At 35.1% G+C, this 24572-nt stretch overlaps 1 protein-coding gene across 6 annotated transcripts; it reads left to right on the top strand.

Annotated features, from left to right (window-relative positions):
* Positions 1-3033: 3033 nt before the first annotated feature.
* LOC143250732 (uncharacterized) lies at positions 3034-23985 on the top strand. Of its 6 annotated transcripts, none has more exons than XM_076501675.1 (5): positions 3034-3201; positions 14826-14897; positions 16274-16305; positions 19601-19759; positions 22286-23985. In XM_076501675.1, exons 1-5 carry the CDS (start codon positions 3132-3134, stop codon positions 22637-22639), a joined length of 687 nt encoding a protein of 228 aa, XP_076357790.1. In that variant the 5' UTR covers positions 3034-3131; the 3' UTR covers positions 22640-23985. The 6 variants fall into 6 exon arrangements, with proteins under 6 accessions (XP_076357790.1, XP_076357795.1, XP_076357792.1 ...); XM_076501680.1 differs by having other exon boundaries at positions 3063-3201; positions 14826-14901; XM_076501677.1 differs by having other exon boundaries at positions 3086-3281; positions 14826-14901.
* The last annotated feature ends 587 nt before the right edge of the window (positions 23986-24572 follow it).

Genomic DNA, 24572 nt, shown 5'->3' with positions numbered 1-24572 from the left:
TATTCAGAAGCAATACAAAACAGCTGTTTTATTTACAAAGCACTTGCAAATACTCTTGACATGTATTAACACGTATAACACCGACTGAGAGATTTTAGATTCACGTTAAAGGTGGTTTAGGTTGGTAATCTATTATCGTTTATCTTGCCATAATTATGAAGGAAACTCTTGTGATGTGGGAGCTTGAAGTATTCAGTGATTCATATGACAAAGTACCTTTAATGCAACAATTTACTTCTCGGTATAAAATTACAGGATTCTTATTGGTGGATGAGATGGACGTTAATGAATTTCGTAAGATGAGATTTTAAACGTCACCTTTACTATTATTTAGAATGTTTGTTTGTTTTTGAATTTCGCGCAAAGCAACACGAGGGCTATCGCCGTTAGCCGTCACTAATTTAGCAGTGTAAGACTAGAGGGAAGGCAGTTAATCATTACCACTCATCGCCAACTCTTGGGCTACTCTTTTTCCAACGAATAGGGGGATTGATCGTCACATTATAACGCCCCTATGGCTGAAAGGGCAAGCATGTTTGGTGTGACAGGTATACGAACCCGGGACCTTCGGATTACGAGTCGAGGGTCTTAACCACTTGACCATGCGGGGCCTTGGTCATGATGAGGCGAGAGCAATGTACTGTAGTTTGCTCTCTCAATTGGCCCGGCATGGCCAAGCGTGTTAAGGCGTGCGACTCGTAATCTGAGGGTCGCGGGTTCGCATCCCCGTCGCGCCAAACATGCTCGCCCTCCCAGCCGTGGGGGCGTTATAATGTTACGGTCAATCCAACTATTCGTTGGTAAAAGAGTAGCCCAAGAGTTGGGGGTGGGTGGTGATGACTAGTTGCCTTCCCTCTAGTCTTACACTGCTAAATTAGGGACGGTTAGCACAGATAGTCCTGCCAATAAAATATCAATCCGCTATACAACCGAGAGTGTTAGTCTTAAAATTATTATGTTTCCTCCTTAAAATGATCAAAAACAACAACAATATAAAACATGCTTGCATCTATTACCCAGCAGAAATAAAATACTATTTTTAACAACAGTTTTTTAGCTATTCTACGATTTTAACAAGCGCATTAACACAACTTGAAGCGATTCAGACCACTTTAGATAATGGAAGTTTTATTTAATTGGTAATTGGAATACTAGCTATTTATAAAGTAGTTAAAACCGGAAATACGTTAATAAGTGGAAACCAGTAAAAGAAAATGTTAGCACCACCAGCTCGTACTTGTTTATCTATCTAGTGTTCAATACTGAACGAGAAAATACTGTTGTACTGTTATTCTACGTAGTGCTTATTGTTAAATAAAGTAAATATACGTGTTCTAATTGTATTTACAATTATTATATATTTTTACAATATTAAGTATTCGACTTCTACTTGCTTATCCACTTACTATCTATCAATTATTAATATAGTAAATATTCGACCTATACTTGTTGCGCCATCTAGTGTATAATACAGTCTCAATGAAAACGGATGAGAAAAATTTATGCTTCGCTGATTTTATAGAAGAAATCTGTTATGAGCCATATGTTGCTTATGTACTCAAGCTATTAGTCGTAACGGCATGAGAAAAAATGAATTTAAACTCGGTTGTTCTTACAAAAAACAGACAAACAAATAAGAACAACAAATATTCACGTGGTAATGTTTGACTTAAGCTCTACTGGTATCAGGATCCCCCTCGCTGGTAAAACGGCAAGTCTGCGAATTTACTATGCTAAAATCAAAGGCTCGATTCCCCTCGATAGGCACAGCAGAAAATCCGATGTATATTTCCTATAACACGTTATCAGAAACGCATGTCCGAGTGTTCTTTACCAGTGAGTAAAACACTTAAGTTTTCCTTTGTGTGTTATAAGTAAAATTGTATATACGAACAGCCTGTATAGCCTGAACGCAATCAGCTTGCAGAAGTTATTATTTACTCTATACTTTTAACAATAGAAGACGTTTACTGGTTTGAAGGTACTTGTATAAAATGTCACGTGTGACACATCTATTGGAGACCAGTACTCCAGGCACTTCTTGCGAACAGAACAAAATGTAACTCAAATTAATTAAGAAGCAGTATGGGTTTATAATTAAAATGAATAAGGTTTTTGCTTTCTATAGTTCTTTATGTACGTTGAAATATTCTTAGTTAATAACATAAATTACATTGATAATGTATTTATTTCCAATAACACTATGTAACACAAATTTTGTTCTTGGATAGTATGTGTTATTTCTTAATTGCTTATGTTGTAAAAGTACAGAAAATGGCCATTATTCCCTTCAAACTTTTCTTTAGTGACCTGGATAATTAAATTTAGAAATTAACCTATTTTCTGTGTAAAAACGGGCAAATTTGCACATTTTCAATTACATAAGGTCTGAATAAAACAATATATGAATCAAGATTTACATATATTTACACTAAACTTATACAAAAATGTTTAGAAGTGATTAGTTTTTCGAGATTTGCGACTGTAATGTAAATCCCTTGCAAGTATCAGTCCCCAAATATAGTCTCCTATCACATTTTTGTTATACGCTACCAAGTCACAAAAGCAAGGTTTGAAGAGAAAAATAGGTCTTTTTCATATACTTTAGGCATAAGCAATTGGGAAATAACACTTTCTGTCCAGGAACAAGAAAAAGTAAAAATTTTGTTGCATAGTGTTATCTGTGTGAATAACTTCTTACTAATAAAACTGTGTTTATTTTGTAAAGATATTAACTTGTTATTTAAATGTATTAAAAGCAAACAAAATTCGAAGATTATTAATTTATATTTATTTAAATATCCACAGACCTGTAAGAAGTTTGTGTATATTTACACTACCTGTGTGGGAGGTCAAAACTTCGTGCAGTTTCCTGCAGAGACTACAAGAACATGTAAACTCTGCAACGTGTCAAAGGTCAGTGTGCTGTAGCAAATCTGTGTAGGATGTGTGTCAAGAAGTGTGGTGGGTTACCTACAGAAAGAACGAAATTACTCCCCCCTTCGATTTATGTCAGTATGTTTTCTTCTTAGGCTATGGACATTTGACTGAATAACAGGTTTCATGTATGAATTATATACAGAAATTTCAAATGTTTCTTTAATAAATTATTGTTAATACACCATGATCCCATGCATATGTCAGTAATCGCTTATATAGAAGCGGACCAACACAAGTTCTATAGACATCGTCAAACACAAGGTAAGCCCTCTACTCATCCAGGCCTCTGTCCCTGAATACCTCACAGCTCTTATAGCCACGAAAGTTTATACTAAATACAGGTAAGTGTGTTTAGAGTGAACAGTTAGGTGCAAAAGTTTACATCCAGATCTGTGTAAAAACAGACTAATGTATACAGTCGTATCGAAACGATATCTTTATATGAGATAAAGATTGTCTTCCGTAACTTCTTCTATACATATATATCTATATAAATATTATGAACTATATAAAGTAAACTTTCGCTGTTTGAATCACAAGAAAACTCAGATACCAGATATAGTTTTGAAGTAATTTCGTTTCATTTGTATATTTTTATCTGAAGTGGTATAACGCTTTTCAGCCAATGTAACTGATAAACCAGTAGCAAAAAAAAAACACTTAAAAATAAAAATAGAAAACAAAAATTTACAATAAAATAAAACTAGACTAAAATCCATGAAAAAATATAATATCAACCATTAAACTTACAGTCGCCCATACAGGCTCAGCGATAAACTTATAAAACACTAGTAATCTTAGGGTTGCGGTTTCGAATCCCTGTTACACCAAACATGCTCGCCATTTTAGCCGTGGGGGCGTTATAATGGCACGGTCAATCACACTTTTCGTTGGTAAAAGAGTAGCCCTGTCACAACAGTTGGCGGTGGGTGGTGATGACTAGCTGCCCTCCCTCTAGTCATACACTGCTAAATTAGGGACGGCTAGTGCAGATAACCCTCGTGTAGCTTTGCGCCAAATTCAAAAACAACCAAACAAACTTATAAAACATCTAACCTTTGCCTTTATGTGCTATCAATAGAAGTGTATATACGTGCATGCAGCCTCCATAGCCTGGATGTAATCAACTTGTTGAAGTAGAGTTATTTACTATATACAGTTAACAATAAGAAACATTGGCTGGTTTGATAGTACTTCTTTAAAAGCATTTAACCGAAAATGCAAACAAGCAAACAAACAAAAGAAATTAGTTACACTCTCTTACAGTAGTCTTCAATTAGGCCACTTCAGATGAAGTTGCCAAGCGAAGTGCCTGGGACACACCTTTACCCAAATACAGTTTGCTTCCTTTCACAATATCTGATCATAATGCGAGCCACAAATCAAGCTTTTCAGGGCCTAATATGGCCCGTGGGACATCTGTAAAGGTCTTGCTCTGACGCCAAAAATGTTACACGGTCTAAAGTTAAACACTTTGAATGTCAAGTGCTTGTACTTGTCTTAAGTAAAAAATTACGAATTCGTCTTCTAATTTCCTGTTATGCAATGCTTTAAATAATCTTAATAATGTGAATATAGTAAAGCATATCAGGAAACTGGCTTGTCTTCCATCCTGTTTTCAACCACATCTAGTCAGAGAACTAAAAATATTGAATAAAACTGGAAGACGAGTCGAATGGGTGATAAAAATAAGTTGTTTTTTTTTGCAAGTAATAAATATACACCGTTTCAACATTTTTTGCGTGTAGTGTCATTATCTATTCAAACGGTCTCCACATTTTATTTTTTAAAAGAGAATTTCTCGTCGCAAAGTTTAAAAACATGTGAATCTTACATTAATATGCACTGTTACTAGTTGAGAGAAAGTAATTATTGACGTTCAATATGTTAGCAATGAACGAAACAGGAAGTTTTGTGACGTCACATGCGAGACCTCGAACAGGGTTCACTACTTGCGAATAGAACTAAATGAAATAATGAGGCTGATTATAAATTACGAGTTTTTAAAGAAAATTGCCTATTTGTTAGATTTCGCTTAAATACAAACTAAACAATTCCAATTATTTTATTACTTAACGTTCAGTGATTTTTTTTTTTTCAAAGTACTCACAAAAGCCAGAAGCAAAACAAAAATAAATATATCTCTTTCAATAAACCTCAGGTTTTGTTAATACAATTGTTCAGAACTGACGTTTATACTGATTTATTATTAGGACTGAATTTTTCTGTTTAAATCAGTATACCTTTCGACTCAGTATGGCCAAGTGGTTAAGGCACTCGACTCTTAATCCGAGGATCATGGGCTCGAATCCCCGTCACACCAAGCATGCTCGCCCTTTCAGCCGTGGGGGCGTTATAATTTGACGGTTAATCTCACTTTCCTTTGGTAAAAAGTACCTCAAGAGTTGGCGGTGGGTGGTGATGACAAGCTGCCTTCCCTCTAGTCTTACACTGCTAAATTAGGAATAGCTGGCGCAGATAGCCATCGTGAAGCTTTGCGCGAAATAAAAAAAACACAATACATTCAATGATTTTTAACGTGCATCATATAAACATACGGCGAGTGTACGTAACAATTATTCTTAAATACGTCCCATGTAAGTGCGCGATGACTTCATATAACACATTTATATTTAGGTTAGATGCAGGTTGTTAAGTACATAGATGCATAGTGACCAATGTTTCTTCGTGTTTTTCAGTCCATCTGCTCAATGTTTTTTCAGGTACTCATGTATCAAGGTAATGTGCGGATATGCGTCACCGGGTTTGTTTTTCTTTTTTGGGTGAGGGGAAATGTTTCAGACCATCAACACTGTTGGATCATTAGGCTAATTTGCAATGCTATTAGTTGGTCTTGTTTGTCACCGGGTTTGTTTTTCTTTTTTGGGTGAGGGGAAATGTTTCAGACCATCAACACTGTTGGATCATTAGGCTAATTTGCAATGCTATTAGTTGGTCTTGTTTGTCACCGGGTTTGTTTTTCTTTTTTGGGTGAGGGGAAATGTTTCAGACCATCAACACTGTTGGATCATTAGGCTCATTTGTAATGCTATTAGTTGGTCTTTAGACCTATCGACTGCCAGGATAATTAGGCTCCTTTGCAATGCTACCAGTTGGTCTTTAGACCTATCGACTGCCAGGATCATTAGGCTCCTTTGCAATGCTACCAGTTGGTCTTTAGACCTATCGACTGCCAGGATCATTAGGCTCCTTTGCAATGCTACCAGTTGGTCTTTAGACCTATCGACTGCCAGGATCATTAAGGTCGTAAACATGTTGAATCTCCTTACTATTAGTGAGAATGTTCACGTCAATAATAATGGTGTGCATAGGACTTGATTGGTGGTCACCAGGTGGGTAAGGCACTCGGCTCGTAGTCCGAAGGTCGCAGGTTCGAATCCCCATCGCATCAAACATGCTCGCCCTTTCAGCCGTCGGGACGATATAATATGATGGTCAATCCAATTATTTATAGGTAAAAGAGTAACCCAAGAGTTGGCGGTGGATGGTGATGACTAGCTGCCCTCCCTCTAGTCTTACACTGCTAAATTAGGAACGGCTAGTGCAGATAGCCCTCGTGTAGCTTTGCGCGAAATTCAAAACAAAAAGTAACAACTCCTACAGTTTTTTCGCCAGACAGTAAGGGTCATTTTTAATCCGGCATGTGCGTATATATATATATATATATGTAATCATGTGATTTGGTTGGGTTATAAATTATATACGTTTCTAAAAGTCTTTCTAAAACATTTTAAGCTACATATCTTAAAAAGAATAAGGTATTTTCTCTCAGTGATTTCAAAAGTTAAATTATTACTGTTTGCATCTAGCTCGTTTGAAGGCCTAATGGTTACTCGACTTGTAATCTGAGGGTCAAGGACTCGAATTCTCGTCAACAAACATGCTCGCCCTTTCATCTGTGGGAGCGTTGTGATGTGACAATATTTGTTGGTAAAAGAGTAGCTCAGTAGTTGGAGATGGTTGAATGGTGCCTTTCCTCTAGTGTATCATTGCTAAATTAAGAATGGCTCGCGTAGATGACCTTCGTGTAGCCTTGCACGAAATTTAAAACAAATCAAACTAGCTCTTTTGAATTCTAAATAATGCTTTAAGAGCTAAATATATAATTCCAGAGTATAAAATAATAATCCATATACTTACGTCGCTTCACTTAAAGCCCTTTCTACGTTTTTTCTTTCGAAACAAAACCACTCCTGAAACAAAAAGCGGGAATCATTTTAGTTTTATATGTGGTATTCTTTCTTTAGCTAGTTCTGAACTAACGAGGGAAGGCTCCCAGTTAGAAATAGCCACTTGTGGACAAAATAAGGAGGTTTACTTACACTTTCTAACGCGCCTCCAGCTGAAAGTGCGGAATGTGTTTGCCAAACTTACGTCTCCAACACTATAATTTCATTATCAGTTTTTGAACTTTCTCAAAACAATAATTAGTTTTTATTCCCAAAATCTTAATTGCAGTTTTATTTTTTACGGCGTTTTCCAATATTTTTTTCCTACCACCACAGAACGTCTTATTTACCCTTTTTTTAAATCTTTTAGGTATGTTTGTTTTCTGTTTAATTTTATGCAAAACTGCTTGATGGCTATCTTCTTTATTCTTACCTAATTTGGAAATGGAGTAATGGAAGGCATATAATCAACGCCATCCATCGCCAGTTCTTGAGCTGCTTTTTTAACCAACGAAAATTGGAATTGATCATACTTAATAGCGTCCCCACGGCTAAAAGAGCGAGAATGTTCGATAATAGAATTAAAACTCACGATTTTCCTATCGTGAGTCGAGTGCCCCAAGTCATCCCCAGGTCATACCAGGCTGTTTTAGATACGACAACTAATTCCTGAAATAAATATATTAAGTACGAACTATAATTTTAAAAATAAGTTTCGTGTTAGTGTAGGTATGAAATGTGGTCTTTGAGGTTAGTATTATATTGGTTTGTGTGCGAAATGTGTTTCTTGAGGTAAATGTTGTATTGGTCTAGGTACAGAATGTAGTTCTTGAGACAAGTGTTGTACTGGTCTAGGTACAGAATGTAATTCTTGAGACAAGTGTTGTACTGGTCTAGGTACAGAATGTAGTTCTTGAGACAAGTGTTGTACTGGTCTAGGTACAGAATGTAATTCTTGAGACAAGTATTGTCTGTAAGAGTTTGATATTATTATTCATTTCGCTATTGGTTTACTTTGAAGATTTGTTTACTTGTTTTTTCAGTTATATCAGCTAAATATAGGCTGCGACAGAGTACTTATCAATCATTAAATAAGACATAGGTTATCTTAACACTGTTGTAACTTTTGAATATTTTCACACACGTGCACTCGTATTTAAAATTTTGGGGCAGAGGTACACAAGGACTACCTGCGCATGGCTGTTCCAACTGATAAACTAGAGAAAGACAGCAGCCACCATCAGCACTTGAACTGTTCGTTCCTGTTTGACTGAATAGTGAGGTTTGACAGTCACTCTTACACCATACTCACGACCTCAATGTGCGAAGCACGTTTTATGGCAACGGGGCAATGAAACCATTTTTTTAACAGTAATGCAACGAATTTTATACGATCAAGGTTACAAAAAACAAACAAACTTTTCAATGTGACAAAGTATTTAATTATTCGTTTATTTCTGTCTCCCGCTGGTACAACAGTAAGTCTACGGATTTATAACGCTGAAATCAGGCGTTCGATTCCCCTCGATGGATTCAGCAGATAGCCCAATGTAGCTTTGCTATAAAAAATACACGCGTACTCATTTGTTTCTATTTATTTATGACCCCAGTGGCAAAACAACATGTCTGCAGACTTCCAAGGTTAGAATCCCGGTTTCGATACCGGTGAGGGGCAGAGCAAACGTTTTATAATTTTATATCACAGGTTTCATTCTGTACTGTTAGACGTTGCAGCAACTTGCTTGCTTGTTCAACTTTACAAACTGATAACAAATGTACAAGTGATATAATAAACGGGGAAAATTTTGGGAGAGGGGTGTGTAGCCGAATGGGCTCTGCTGAGCGAAGGTGTTGTATTTCTATTGTTGCTTTATTTACATAGTACATTTAAATGATCCAATTAGGAATTCTACCACATCTTACTAGACAACTATCCAATTTTTCTCAGCTAAATCGTTGTTTGCCTAAAAACTCCTTGTGACAAAAGATTGTTTTCTTCAGAGACTCCCCTTCCCCGAAATAAAGACATATACATTTACCGACAGAATTCAGAGAAAATATATTTATGCTGATATATGGAATATTGGGGGAACGGTCCCCGTTTCGTCCTCATGAGTTCTCTGAATATACCTTTATACTATTTAATACTTGTAATCATGTAACCGACACTAAATATATAGGAAATGCTTTTCTTTTTGATTTCAGCATTTCTAGTGAATACTATAGTGTGTTTTGGTTTGTTTTGAATTTCGTGCAAAGCTACACGAGAGCTATCTGCGCTAGCTGTCCCTAATTTAGCAGTGTAAGACTAGAGGGAAGGCAGCTAGTCATCACTACCCACCGCCAATTCTTGGGCTACTATTTTACCAACGAGTGGTGGGATTGACAGTCAAATTATAACGCCCTCACGGCTGAAAAGGCGAGCATGTTTGGTGTGATGAAAATTTGAACTCGCGACTCTCGAATTACGAATCGAGTGCCTTAACCACCTGGCAATGCCAGGCCTGCTGTAGTGTGAAGGATCACTCTTATAAAGAACCTTTTTTTCTTTAAATCTTGAATTATTTAAAATGCTATTATGTCGTGTTTGTCAGTACTGTGTGTCTTTGATGTTCCTATTCTTTTGAATTAAACAAAATATGTCTATTTTGCGCAGTTCTCCTGCTTTAACCATACTTTAACCAAGTCGACACTTGAACATTAAGTTTACCAATCGCTTTATTTTCAGTCTGTAAAATGAATAGCATTTGACGAGAGACACCTGCAGAATAAAAAAGAAGATAAATATTTGTTAATGCAATGCCACGCTCTAAGATTGATGAAAGGAAAGGTTGAAAGTCAAAAGTTTAAAGTTATTTTGCTAAATGTGCTTCAACTCAACTCTAGGTTACCACTACTTTATATTCTAGTAAATGAGGACAAACAGGCTTCAGGTATTCTAATGAAGTATCGAATTTTAATTACATTAGATGGCTCTGGATGTTATGCCTAGTTAAAGAAAATGAAGTTTTAATATAAATGAAAACAATCTTTATTCATATTTCTATCAATGGGTATTGTTTTGAATGTTTAATATTAACTTACTTACAGAGGATATGATGGTAATAGAAAAAATAATTTTGACTACATAAAACATGTATTTTTCTTTTTTATTACTGTTGTTTTCAGTTTAAAATCTGAAACCAATGTATTAATCAAAGAATAGCTTTCAGCAAGTGTGATATGAGTTATATGAACATTATGGTCGGGCAAAAATCTTCATCAGTGGCAGCTTGTTTAATGTTTTTATTAAATTTTATTATCTTTAACAAGGGTAATTCGAACTCTACAATGTCTCAAATGAAGTACAAAATTTATTAGTTTGGTTTGAATTTCGCGAAAAGCTACTCGAGGGTTATCTGTGCTCGCCGTCCCTAATTTTGCATTGCAAGACTAGAGGGAAGGCAGCTAGTCATCACTACCTACTGCCAACTCTTGGGATACTCCTTTATAACGAATAGTGGGATTGACCGTCACATTATAACACCTCCACGGCTGAAAGGACAAGCATGCTTGGTTTGACCAGGATCTGAACCCGCGATCCTCAGATTACGAGTTGAGTGCCTTAACCACCTGGCTATGCTGAACCAATAAATAACCACTATAACCAAGCTAGTTCATATTTGGTAAAAGTCAGTTTTTTTATTGTTAAAAATTTAACAAAGCTAGATTAAAGGAAATCAAGAGGTAGGAACTGTTATTGATTTAAAGTTTTAAATAGTCTTCATAGAAAGCAACTTGAAAAATTGTTTTATTTTTATTTAATAATAACCTTTAGAGGCAAATTGACATAGGGTTTTGATTAAAATTTAATATTCATCAGTGTATGTGTGTTGTTTTTCTTATAGCAAAGCCATAACGGACTATTTACTGTGCAAATCAAACGGGAATCGAACCCCTAATTTTAGCGTTGTAAGTCCGTAGACTTCCTGCTGTTTCAGCAGAGGATAATGTTTTTCAGAGACAACTTGAATTAATTATGATAAAACTTAGATGAAAACAATCTAACAAATGATTTAGGTAAGTGATAAAATTCTAATTAGAACAGCCTGAATAAAAGTCGCAACTAAACAGCAATCTAAACGAAGAACAATCGATAATTAAAGTTAGTCTAAGATACAGAACTTTGCAATGAACTTCGCGCAAAGCAACACGAGGGCTAACTGCGCTTGCCATTCCTAATTTACCAGTGTAAGTCTAAAAGGAACTTAGCTAGTCATCACCACCCACAGCCAAATCTTGAGCTACTCTTTCACTGAAGAATAATGGGATTGACCGTCACATTATAATGCCCCCACGGCTGAAAAGGCAAGCATGTTTTGGCGTGGCAGGGGTTCGATGCCGCAACCCTCGGATTCCGACTCAAGTGCCTTAACCACCTGGCCGTGCCGGGCTCTAGGGAAGGCAGCTAGTCGTCACCACCAACTTTTTGGTTACTCTTTTACCAATGAATAGTGGGATTGTCCATAATCTTATAACGCTTACACGGCTGAAAAGGCAATAATGTTTGATAGAATGTGAGATTCGAACCCGCAAACAACAGATTGCGAGTCAAACGTGGTTACCACCTGGATATGCCAGTACTAAGATGTAGTGTTCATCAAAGCTACAATCATTGCTTCAAATAAAATTTAGTCTTCACCGAAGACAGTCTGAAGAAATACTTTAAACAAACTTTGGTCTGTGTCAGGTGTAATATCAAATTAATTTTGACTAAACCACAGTATTCAGAGAAGGCAGGGTAAAGTTATTTAGCCTAATCTACGTGTCCTACTCAAAGGCAGCAAATTCAAAACCTCAGTCTTCATGAGAGACAGTCCGAAATAATATTTTAACTGAATGCCAATCTTTACCAGGAGAAGCACTTAGCTATCGCTTCGACTAAACACCGCTCTTCATTAGTGGAAGCCTGAATTAACTTTGTCTCTACTCCTAATTAAAGACAACTTAAATTAACGTTTAACTTTGTCTTTATTAGGATCAGATTGAAATAAAATGTTGACTAAATTAAAGTGTTCGTCAGGGGCAGTTTGAATTAACGTTTAACTTTGTCTTTATTAGGATAAAATTGAAATAAAATGTTGACTAAATTAAAGTGTTCGTCAGGGGCAGTTTGAATTAACGTTTAGGTTAAGTTATTTGTATTTCATTATTTGTCACATTATTTATCTATACTGTAATACATAACCTGTACAAAAAAATTATACTCAAGTACCATGTCAAAACGCCATGTGCAACAAAAACGCTTTGTATACGATAACTTATTCCTTGTACAGCTGGACATAAAAATTCGAAGTAACTGTTTAACGATTATAACACTCTTACCTGCAGGTAATAAAGCTAGCTAGGTAAGAGTCAAGGGTGAAGGAAATGTTTTTACAGATATTTCTAATAGGGAATGTTTCCTTCTTTTTTTTTTATCCACTGCAATTACTTTACCCTCCTGACAATGCTTAACTCACACTATCTGTTTTGTTTTTCATTGGAATCTCAGTTGTTGTATGGCATCCAGTATCTTCTTCACGGGTCCTAAGCAAATAAAAAATATAATAAAATTAATGCAAAGAAGTGAAAGTTGTAGAAAACCAACAGAAGAAAGAGGTTGCAGAGGTTGTTTTTTTTCATCAGTACGTAAGCACCAGATGCAGATGAGAGGCGGTATCATAAGAAATCTTAATAGTATAGAGCAATGTTTAGTACTGGGGGCGGGGTTTTTAGTTCTGCTACAAGGACATTGGTCAAAGATCGCGGAAAGTTTCATGCAAATTATTTTGTAAAAGATAATTTTCTCAAAAGATTTCTCATAAAATTCCTAAACACTCGTGTCAAAAGTAACCATGACACACTAACTATGAAACAAATGTATTACGATAAAGACTAAAAACCTTGATGATACATAGAATGTATTCTTTTTCTGTATTCGTAGATATATACATATAATACAGGATATTTAGTACACGTGAAAAATTTATATTGGAGCGTGCTTGGAATATCATATTGTGAAACTAGTCGTAAGTATAGAAGAATATATAATGAATTAATGTGTGTATACCAATTTTCGCCTCTTTTGTGATTAGCTTTTAGGTTGTTTGTGAATCACAGTTTATTTCAAAGTGTTTACTTGTGCTTGAACTTTTTAAACCCTAGGCAATATGCCAGCTCAGTATTTTTGTAGGCTAAAATGCGATTAAAACATTATGACTGTAAACAAGTTATAAAAGATACAAACAGAACAACATCCAACTGAGACTAATTTCAAGTTGTTGTTGTTTTTTTTTTAAATAAAATAGGCTTAGTGGTAGGACGACAACGTTTTCCTTCATTCTTCCAGAGTCGTCCTTGTTTAACTCATGATGTTTGTGGTTTGTGTTTTTAATTTCAAAATTATCCTGATTGTTAGTATTTATTTCAGCTCACAGTAATTTGAAAAAAAAAGAAAATGCACGCTAGTCATATATTACTATGTTATCAGTGTTAAAATGTTTGAATTCTAACTTCTATTTCTACGTTACAAACTTTAAAGAGACAGGCCAATTGTACTAAGTACAACAACTATAGGCACTAATGTCTACTACTAATATTTTGTCAGGGGCAAAGGCTGAATGATGCTCCAGTCAATGACGAAGTCAGGCCTACCTATCAAAAGCGCTCGGGTTTTGACAATTTTTTTTTCGTTTTATGTGGTTCTACAAACGAATGATGTTGAGAGTTGGGGTAAAGTTTAAGTTAACTTACAACTGACCATAGACTTGTTTTGTTTTAAAAATGTACAGTATTTTCATTAGGCGCAAGTAATTCCGAAGTATAACATGTTTCATATTTTAGGTCCCCTTCTACAAATGTGGTCATACTGACTTACCTAGTCTCAATAACAATATATATATATATATATATAATTCAAAGCATCAGACAGTGAACTGAAAATAATGCATAAAAACGTCGTTTTCATATACTATTGAAAAAGTCCTCCAATGGTACAGCGGTGTGTCTGAAGATTTACAATGCTAGAATCCAGGTTTCGATACTGATGATTGGCACAGCACAGACAGCCTCTTGTGTAGCTTTGTGCTTAGTTACAAACCGATAAGTTATGGAAAAATAGACTTTGAACACTAGTGTATACTTTGACTGACAGATGAGTTTGATAATTTTTGGTGAATATTTTAACAGCTTTAAAAACCTCATTTCTACATACGAGCTTATGAAAGTTTTCTACATACGAGCTTATGAAAGTTTTCTACATACGAGCTTATGAAAGTCTACCTCAATTGATTTGCTTGACGAACTACATTTGAGAAGGGAACCGACGGTGAAGAGTTTTTAGGATGACAGTACATATAGTTATCGGGTAAAAAAAAATAACATACGTCAACAGTGTGAAAAGGACTTGAAATTATATATGTATATATATAAATTGAGGCCAGGTGATTCTACGCGCTGTGGGACTGGAAACACATAATTAATTTTACCCAAATTATACTTACCCTCCAATATTCGCCTCGTGTGCACCTGACCTATTTAAAAATTATAGGTAAGCTTGTGCTCTATGCGTTATTGACATAAAAAGTGTTACAAAATAAGCTTCATTCGAAAGTTTAAAGGCTGTTCAGAAAGTTATCTGCATAATCCCGTGTTATTATTTTTACTTTAAAACAGGAAGGCTTAACCACTACCAAAGTACCGTTGTGGATCAAAATGGCCGGAAAGAGCTTTTTGTGGGTGATCATTGTATGTAAGTTCGTGTGTTGTCTTCTATTGTATTTGTATGTCTTGTTTGATCGCATAGTTTTACTGTGATAATTTAATTTATATATAATTGAATTACTATAGCTTGATTACTTTAAAATTTTACATTTTATTCAGATTAATCGAGCTCTGTAAGGACGTTTTACTCTTGAAGCTATTTCTTTCATTGTTTTGTATTCTCATTTCGATGGCTATGACTACTAACAATTAGCTGGTATCGTAATTTCTACTGTAGTAAGCTTTCGCTAATAGTAATAAGGCCAAACTTAAGCTACATTTCTTGACAGAATTTCCACAGATTCTCCACTTATGTGAATGTCAGCTTTCAAGATCACTTTTAGGCCGACCAAAGATAAAAACATTCATTGGAGATGCAAAAGGAATTTGAAAACAATACGTTCTACAAGGATTGCTGTGGCTTCGGCCACTTTTACATCTTCCTCATAGAAACAGTCATCGATTTTAAGGTGTGGCTCAAAAGTTGTGAGCCCTCTACTTTTTTTTTTACTTAGCTATCAGATATATCCACCTTCATTGCACTTTAAAGCATTTTACGAATAAAGACATTGTTGGAAAATTGTCTGATGTGTAGTTTTGAAGTAACTGTCCTCCAAAGCGCACTGTTATTTGAGATTTTACGAGAACAGTAAAGCCTCACTTCTTTTAAATGCTGCCCTTTGGTTTTTAAATCGTTTAGCAATCTTGTTATAAAATGTTCCCCAGTGGAATAACGGTGTGTCTGTGCTTAACTTCAAACCAACGTACTTCCTCTGTCATAAATCAATCATGGGGTATTGTATTGTTCAATGGTTAGGATTTCGCTGGGAACCGAATACATATAGGTGTTAAACATGTCTGCTGTTACATCATACCATTTTAAAGTCGGTTGTGGAAACTCTTAAAAGTACAATTCATCTTACATAGTAATGATTTTTATGTTTGTTTAAATTTATTTATTTACTAGTTATTTTAAATATGTTTACTATGAACTCTATTTATATGCTACGTTTTTGTTTAGAAAATAACTGAATATCTGTTCATTTATTCAGTCAGTTGGTTGGTTGCTGTCATTAAACACAAAGCTACACAAAGAGCTATCTGTGCTCCATCCACCAGGAATGTAGAAACCAGGTTTCTAGCGACAGACATACCACTGTGCCACTAGGAGGAGCTTATTTATTTAAAAATAATCTCATTTTTCTTTAACATTTCAATTCAAAGACAATATTTTGAGTTATAATTTGAACATGAACTAAATTTATGATATGTTATATGTGAAACTGATTTTGTTTAGGAAAGTTATTTGTTATTTAATCACATTCATAACCCAAATTTAATTATTTTTCCATGTAATACAGTGCCCTTGACCAGCAACACAGTGACTTCCCAGGTAAGGAATATTCTTCTGTTATAAGTAATACTTATTACTAGTGGTATACTGTCCTGAATGTATTCTTTGACAAATACTTGAATATCCAAGTAAAGAACTTTGCTTGCTACATTTATAAAGGTCGGGACAGGTGTGGTTAGTGTGCTAAATTGTAGATTTGAAGGTCTAATGTTCACATTCTGTTGCTGCAAAAACAAACAAACACGTTCCACATTTTGATTCAGGGCGCATTTGAGGAGACTCGGCCAAATCCCACTTTTCAATTAGAGTAGCTCAAGATTTGTCAAAATTATGGATAGCAAGAGCTGACTGCAAAAGAAAAACATATAGGCATTAAACACGTCACCCGTGTCATGACATTCTAAAGTCATCTGTAGGAACTATAAATTGGTATTAACCTTCTGTAGTAGTAAGAAAGAGACCAGTTGATAAGGAGGATTGACAACAGAGAAGTCTGGCATGCCATGGTCGTCGATATCTGCCGCAGATTTGACACATGAAGAAGAAGAAGTAGTAAACTGTGCTAATATTAAAAAAAATGAGCAAACTTCATGGCAGTAGACTAATAAGTCAAAATGAGAATTTTGCTTTCGCTTCTCTTACGTATCTGAGATACTTAATGTATATTTCTAAGATATAAACATTTCGCGACGAGCTCGTATACGCATTTGCACACATTAAGTATTTCTACTATAACTTTTAATTCTACAAGTGTATCTTAGAAAAAATTAGCAGGCTCTTAGTAATGATCCCAAGTCTTTTGAACACAAAAACTCAGACTTTTTAATAAAGTATTTTACTAAAGATTTGTTTCTGAAAATATCAAGACTGTTTTTTGTTACTACTTTGAATGCGATGTGATTTTCGTATCATGATTACAAAAATTATTCTTCGTCCCCATACCTCAAGTATTATTTGCATAATTTTAAAAACCTCATAAATACATTTCAAACGTTTTAGTGAAACCTTATAATTTCTCTCTGCCCTAACTGTAAGAGGTCTGTCAATTTGACTGACCTCGTAACCACTATAAAAAAATAAGGAAATCAATATAAATTACGTTTTTTTGTTCTGAAATGGCACAGATTATAACACGAAAACACAAATGTTTAACATAAATAGTTTGAATCTCATAACATTATGCATTTCTAGATATTTATTATATTCACATTCCAGTCGTGTCTGGCTAATAACATAAAAGTTACAATGATGTGACGCACTTGCACCCCTGTTACCGTATACAAAAATATGACTGTCATTCAGTCTTTACAAAGTGACCTGTATTGGCTGTGTTTTAATGGACGAGTATTTTGTAAAATACAGTCACATTTCAATTATTTTACATTCTAAATGTATATAGTTATTACTACTTACAAACAAATTATGAAACTTATTTTTCTTAAAACGTAGAGCCTTTGTTTGTTTGTTTTTGAATCTCGCACAAAGCTATTCGAGGGCTATCTGTGCTAGCCGTCCCTAATTTAGCAGCATAAGACAGCTAGTCATCACCACCCACCGCCAACTCTTGGGCTACTCTTTTACCAACAAATAGTGGGATTGACCGTAACATTATAACGCCCCCACGGCTGAAAGGGCGAGCATGTTTGGCGCGACGGGGGTGCGAACCCGCGACCCTCAGATTACGAGTCGCACGCCTTAACACGCTTGGCCATGCCGGGCCAAAACGTAGAGCAGTAAATGAAGAAGTAAAGCAAAGCAATTATTTCTTCTTGTTACATCCTTTGTACTCGCTAGCTGCTTGACGTAAATTAAGCCTTTTAAAATATCGCACGTGAAGGATGTTTTATATTTAAATTTGAATACCCAAAAATATCATAAATTACCATATCGATACCATAGAATTTCATTATAATTTATCAAGTTTATTAACTAAGCTGTATTTAGAGTAGACTAAAGACTCAACCTATGTCCTTAAAGCTAGTTTTCAAAGAAAGAGATGGCGTTTTACCATATGAAGATGACTGAGAAGGCCACAAGGGGCAATTTTGAGCTTTTGATTCGTTTTTCGCATGTCATATACACAAGAAAATATATATATTGGACGTTTCTAAAAATGGAAAGAGATGAGTTTGATTGAGTACAAAAACGATATCTCAGCAATTAATTTGTTTAGCAGTGTAAGACTACAGGGAAGGCAGCTAGTTATCACCACCCACCGCTAACTCTTGGGCTACTCGTTTTCCAACGAATAGTGTGATTGACCGTAACATTATAACGTCCCCACGGCTGAAAGGGCAAACATGTTTGGTGTGACGGGGATTTGAACCAGCGACCCTCAAGTTACGAATCGAGCGCCTTAACTACAAGGTCATACAGGTTCTCTCAGCAAATGAAAAAGATAGAAGATACTTATTTTATATTCTACCTTGTTAGTTTCTAATTCGTACAAAACTATAGACTTTGTATTTTGACATTACAAACATTTAATTTGAACCAGTGCTGCATTCAACATAAAACGTGGTGCACAAAAAAATCAATATTTAGATGGGGGTTTTAAACGCTTTTTTTAAAATAAGAAATTCAATAATGTGTAATATTAAAACTTGAATTATAATATATAATTTAATACCAAACTTATTGACGTTAATTCATATAACAGTAGTTCAATAAAATTTTAAGTCAATAAACACAATGACATAGCCTTTGACCCGTTGAAAAAGGGACACTAACTTATAGAGAAACTCAGTTATGAAGTTGTGTGTATTTTCTTATAAGAAAGCTACATTATGCTATTTGTTGAGCCCACCGAGGAGAATCGAACCCCTGATTTTAGCGTTGTAAATCTGTGGACTTTCTATTGTGATAGCAGGGTTCACTTATGAAGTTACGAATATATGTAGGTTCAAACAATTAACTAAAATTATTTCCAATTTACTCATTTTTCAAAGAGGTCGAATTATCGGATTTCACATCTTTGGCTTCTTACAGTGTTAATCATTATTTTAAATTTGCATAACATACTGAGTAAGTTTATTATTTAAATTATTATTATGCCATTTTTATGCATTCTTCTATTGCCTGTAGGGTGTTGCAGCCCATTAACAATTCGATTTTAAATAATTTTTATTATTTCTGATTTATTTTTTTAGATTGAAACCACAATGTTTAAAAGAAAATTTTCATTAGTGGTACTGCTATGGAAAATAACGCCATCTGCAGATAAAATCACAATATTGTTCAACATTCCAGTTTTGTTTGTGACCTATGTAATTTGTCCGTTTTTTATATTTTAACTCACCTGAAAAAATTATTGACAATTCTCATAAATGTTCAGGAAGCGGAAGGAAATGAAAATACAATATCTGAGGATGATGGCATTCCAGGAGTGGCTGGGAAGGACTATCCTGTATGGAATCAAGTGCCCCAAACTAGCTTCCGCTGTAGAGACTATGAGTATGCGGGATATTTTGGTGACGTTGAAACAGGATGTCAGGTGAGACGCATTGGCAACTCTAGGTTAGCATTTTTGACTTCTATACTGTGATAAAAAACACAAGAATTCTCAAAGAAAATCCACAAAATCTCGGATTTCTGAACCATAACGCCAATTGTTCAGCTACAATCAACTAACAGTATGATTTTAAACACCACACAGTATAATTTTTATATGTTAATTTCTTTGCTTACCTGTGTTACACAAAAAATAAAAGGATATTTAAATATACGAACTGATTATCAAAAATCGATTTTTTTTCTGTAATCCCACAGTTTTTTCTTTCAGTATGAATTAAAAATAAAACAATTTTTCTTCAAATAAAATAAATAAATAAATGCGATATGTATTTCCAAACACACTTCAGGCACTTGTTTTTGTATTTTTAAACAGGCAGGCGTAACAGAATTGTTAGTATAGTAGGCTGCGGTACCAAATCTCCAAAGTTAAATGTGATATATCACTGAGAACGCTCCTCATTTTCATCTGTGAGCGTGTGCTATGAGTGACAGTCAATTCCACAAGTGGACAGTTTTATAGGGATTGTGTATCCGCCATTGAAATCATATTTATGTTTATATTTATTATCTGAGAACACATAGTTCAAAATCTAGGTGGATATTTTAATAGTTGCACATTTTAAAGAGTCATTCAAACTTTATAAAGCTTTTTTTAAAATATCTTTACGATTCTCGTTAACACTGATGACTGTAAACGGTATAATAATTGAAACTACTATTGTATTGAGAAACTAAATGTAACCCTAACCTATAAGCATATATTTGTACAACGAGAAAGCTAGGTCTTTCTTTTTTTGAGGAGTAAGATGACGATGAACATGAAGTAATATTCAGTGACGTATAGATACTTATAGCACCTTCCTCTATCAACCTTGATGTTAGAAAAACAGTTTCAAGAAGTCTTGTTAGAAATGAAATAAAAGCCCCTAGAACCCGAGGGTTTACGCAAGCGCTCTGTAACTACAACTCTAGATTCAAGACCATAGCCGATACCAAATTCATTTTCATTTACTCAACAATAGTTTAAAACAAATTTTATTGAAATTCTGATTGTTTCTTTCCGGAAAAAAACCAACAACGATAAAAACGTGAAACCAGATCTCCATGTTCATGAAAAATACTGACACTTTTGTGATGTCGATTAGTGTCGTATTATTAATATCACAAAAAGTATTACTGCCCACTAGTAGCTCCAATAACTTGTTTAGGCTGATTAACCTGCTTTTATCATACGAGGAAAAACACTTTGTAAGTTATACAATAATTTTTACTAAAACTTCGCATGTTGAGTGCAATGTAACCTTTTAATTATATAAAGGTACGTAACACATCATATTAACAAGGGAGTGCTTCAGTTGTTATAATATTTCGAACTTTTCCTTTAAAAGACCATCAGTTTGATTACGTCTCATATCGAGGCAGCAAAGACAATAGTGAACAATTCGTGCCATCAAAGAACAGCGTGAGAGAAACGTTCTTAGATTGATTTTTACACTTAAGCAGTGACAGCAAAAATAACTATAGATATTGCAAATAAATGTAAAATTGAGGACATAATTAAATGCGGCTACAACGGTTTTTTGTGTGTTTTTTTCAGCAGGGGAGAGATGTTCCTGGATTGATTTTTACGCATAGGAAATAACAAAAAAAAAAACGTAATCTATCACAAACTAGCTGGAGTATCCGTCCCGTGGACGGAATTTGTGTAAATTCACCATTGATGAAAGGTTATCTTAGAAAACGAAAAATTGCTTCCCTTATATGTAATTGTAAAAAATGCAAACATGCCAATAACACCACAAAACACAAAATGTGTGTATCTCCCCATGGACTCAACAAATCTTCGTACTAAATTATGAAAGATTCGTTAGCAGGAGGTGAGGTAGCGGTAAAAACGAGAAAATGCCCATAAAAATTGCCAAACTTCATACTTGTATATTTCTTCCCATGGATTCAATGAACCATTATACCAATTTTGGTATTGATACACCCGCAGCCCGCGAAGTAGCTACGTGAACATACAACAGACAGTACTATTATATTTATATAGACACGTCTAAGACTGGGAACATAATTACACTAGAAGACCATGTTTTTTTCATTGTAGTTTATGGTGTTTTAGTTGTTAGGTAACATTTTAATACAGAAATAGAGAAATTTCTATATGCAAATTTAGATTATTTTTGCAAGCGAAACGCTGAAATTATGATAGAAAATTAAAAATGTTAAACTTTAAATACTTTTAAATATCTTGAAATACGACAATGTCGCTAATATTAATTCATTCTGCTAACTGTGTTCAAACATAAGTGTTATATGTAAAAATTTAGGTTAGTCTACGTTACCCCATTTCATTGCAGATATGAAACGATTTTTAATTAAATGTGAACAGTAAAAGTTTTATTTATGTTTCCTAGGTAACTAATTCTTACATCTTGGTGCATTTATCTTGATAAATGAAAGAAGAAAAAGAGAAACAGATTATTATTATTATCTTACTTTTCAGATCTACCACGTGTGTTTTCCCGATGCAAGAAACGCCAGTTTTCTTTGTGCTAATGGGACTGTTTTCAACCAGCGATATTTTGTTTGTGATTGGTGGTTTAACTTCGATTGTTCGAAAGCACCAGATCTTTACAATTTAAACTTATTCAAGAGGCCTCCGTTGCCAGTCCTCCCCCCTGTTAGACGACGAACTTTTGTTCCTTTTCCTAAACCAACAGGGGTAAAAGATAAAAAACAGGAACAACCGAAACCGACATTTCCTCGAAGAAAAACGGGCACATTTACTACAAAGAAACCGCAAAAGGGACTATCACATATTGACAACTGCTACTGTCCATGCTTAAACAAACCATAATGCTTATGATAAATCGATATAAAGAAGTATTGCATATTATGTGACTGAATAAAAATACAATTTTGTCTTAAATTATATATTACTTAACATACACTCAGTGGCCACTTTACCAGGTATACCAATCTAGTACCAGGTAGGATCCTCTTTTGCCTCCATAACAGTCTGAGTTCTTCGCAACATGGGTTCAACAAGGTGTTGTAAATATTCCTTAGGGATTTTGGTCCATGCTGACTCCACATCACTCTAAACGTGCTCTGTTTTTTTGAAAACTGGAAACTGTGCAGGCCATTAAAGTACACTGAAGTCATTGCCGTGTTCATGGAATCAGCTTGAGATGATGCGTGATTTCTGACATGGCGCATTACCCTGTTGGAAGTATTCATCGGAAAACGGTTAGACTGTGACCATAAAGGGATGTGGCCAGTAACAATGCTCAGGTAAGCTGTGGCATTCAACTGATGTTCAGTTAGTATTAAGGGGCCTATGCCAAGAAACTATTCCCCACACCATTACACCACCATCAACTGCCTGTACTATTGATACAAGGCATACTGTTTACGCCAAATTCTGACCCTACCATCTGCATGTCACAGCAGAAATCAAGATTCATTAGACTAGGCTATGTTTTTCCAACCTTCAACCATCAAGTTTTGGCGATCTTGTGCCCGCTGTAGCTTCATCTTCCTGTTCTTAGCTGACAGGAGTGAAACCCGGTGTGGTCTTCTGCTGCTGTAGCCTATCCGCTTCAAGGTTCAATGGGTTGTGCTTTCAGAGATGCCCTTTTGTACACCACTATTGTAAATAGTGATTATTTGAGTATTTATGGCCTTCTTGTCAGCTTGTACGAGTTTGACCATTTTCCTCTGACATCTCTCATTAACAAGGTGTCTTTGCCCACAGAATTGGCGCTCATTGGATGTTTTTTGTTTTTATTACCATTCTCTCTAAACTCTTAGAGAGTGTAGTGCATGAAAGTCCCAGGAGGTCACCAGTTTCTGAGATGCTGGAACCACCACGTCTGGCACTAACGATCATTCCACGGTCAAAGTCGCTTAGATCATGCATCTTCCTCATTCTAATGTTCGGTCGAACAACAACTGAACCTGTTGACCATGTCTGCATGCTTTATATATTGAGTTGTAGCCACATGATTTGCTGTTTGGCTATTTGCGTTAAAGAGCACGTGTACCTAATAAAGTAGCCACTGAGTCTACGTCATTTTACAAATATGTTTATATGTTACACAATTTCGGTGAGACGTAAAACAAAGTATTCGTTTCATGTATGTATTGTGTACATTATTTGAAATCAGATCAAGAAATAAGAGAAATTTTTTTATTTTTTCAGTTACTGTAAGCTTATTAATAGTTTATTAACACAGAGGACTATCAATGCATACTTTAATACTAAATAAAATTGTTAATCGAATAATTATCCGCCATCTACCTTACTACAATCGGTGTGGCGATCCGAAATAGGCGGAATGAATTATTATTTAAGGCCTTTAATAGGTCTGTGGGGTAAGATAACTGGAAGCATTTTCATGGATTGATTTGAATGGAGTCACTTGGAAGCGTTTCCTTCTTTTTCATATTCATCCACTGTAGTTATTTCACATGCCTGACTACGCTTAATTTCCCTTTCTGTTGTTTTATTTCACATGCCTGACTACGCTTAATTTCCCTTTCTGTTGTTTTTATTTCACATGCCTGACTACGCTTAATTTCCTTTTCTGTTGTTTTTATTTCACATGCCTGACTACGCTTAATTTGCTTTTCTGTTGTTTTTATTTCACATGCCTGACTACGCTTAATTTCCCTTTTCTGTTGTTTTTATTTCACATGCCTGACTACGCTTAATTTCCCTTTTTGTTGTTTTTTTCTCGTTATTAATCACAAAATCGACATAATATTGGATAACTGGAGGACTGAGT

The sequence above is a fragment of the Tachypleus tridentatus genome, chromosome 5, assembly GCF_004210375.1.
Source record: "Tachypleus tridentatus isolate NWPU-2018 chromosome 5, ASM421037v1, whole genome shotgun sequence".
NCBI lineage: Eukaryota > Metazoa > Arthropoda > Merostomata > Xiphosura > Limulidae > Tachypleus > Tachypleus tridentatus.
This window is presented reverse-complemented; position numbering and strand designations above follow the sequence as displayed.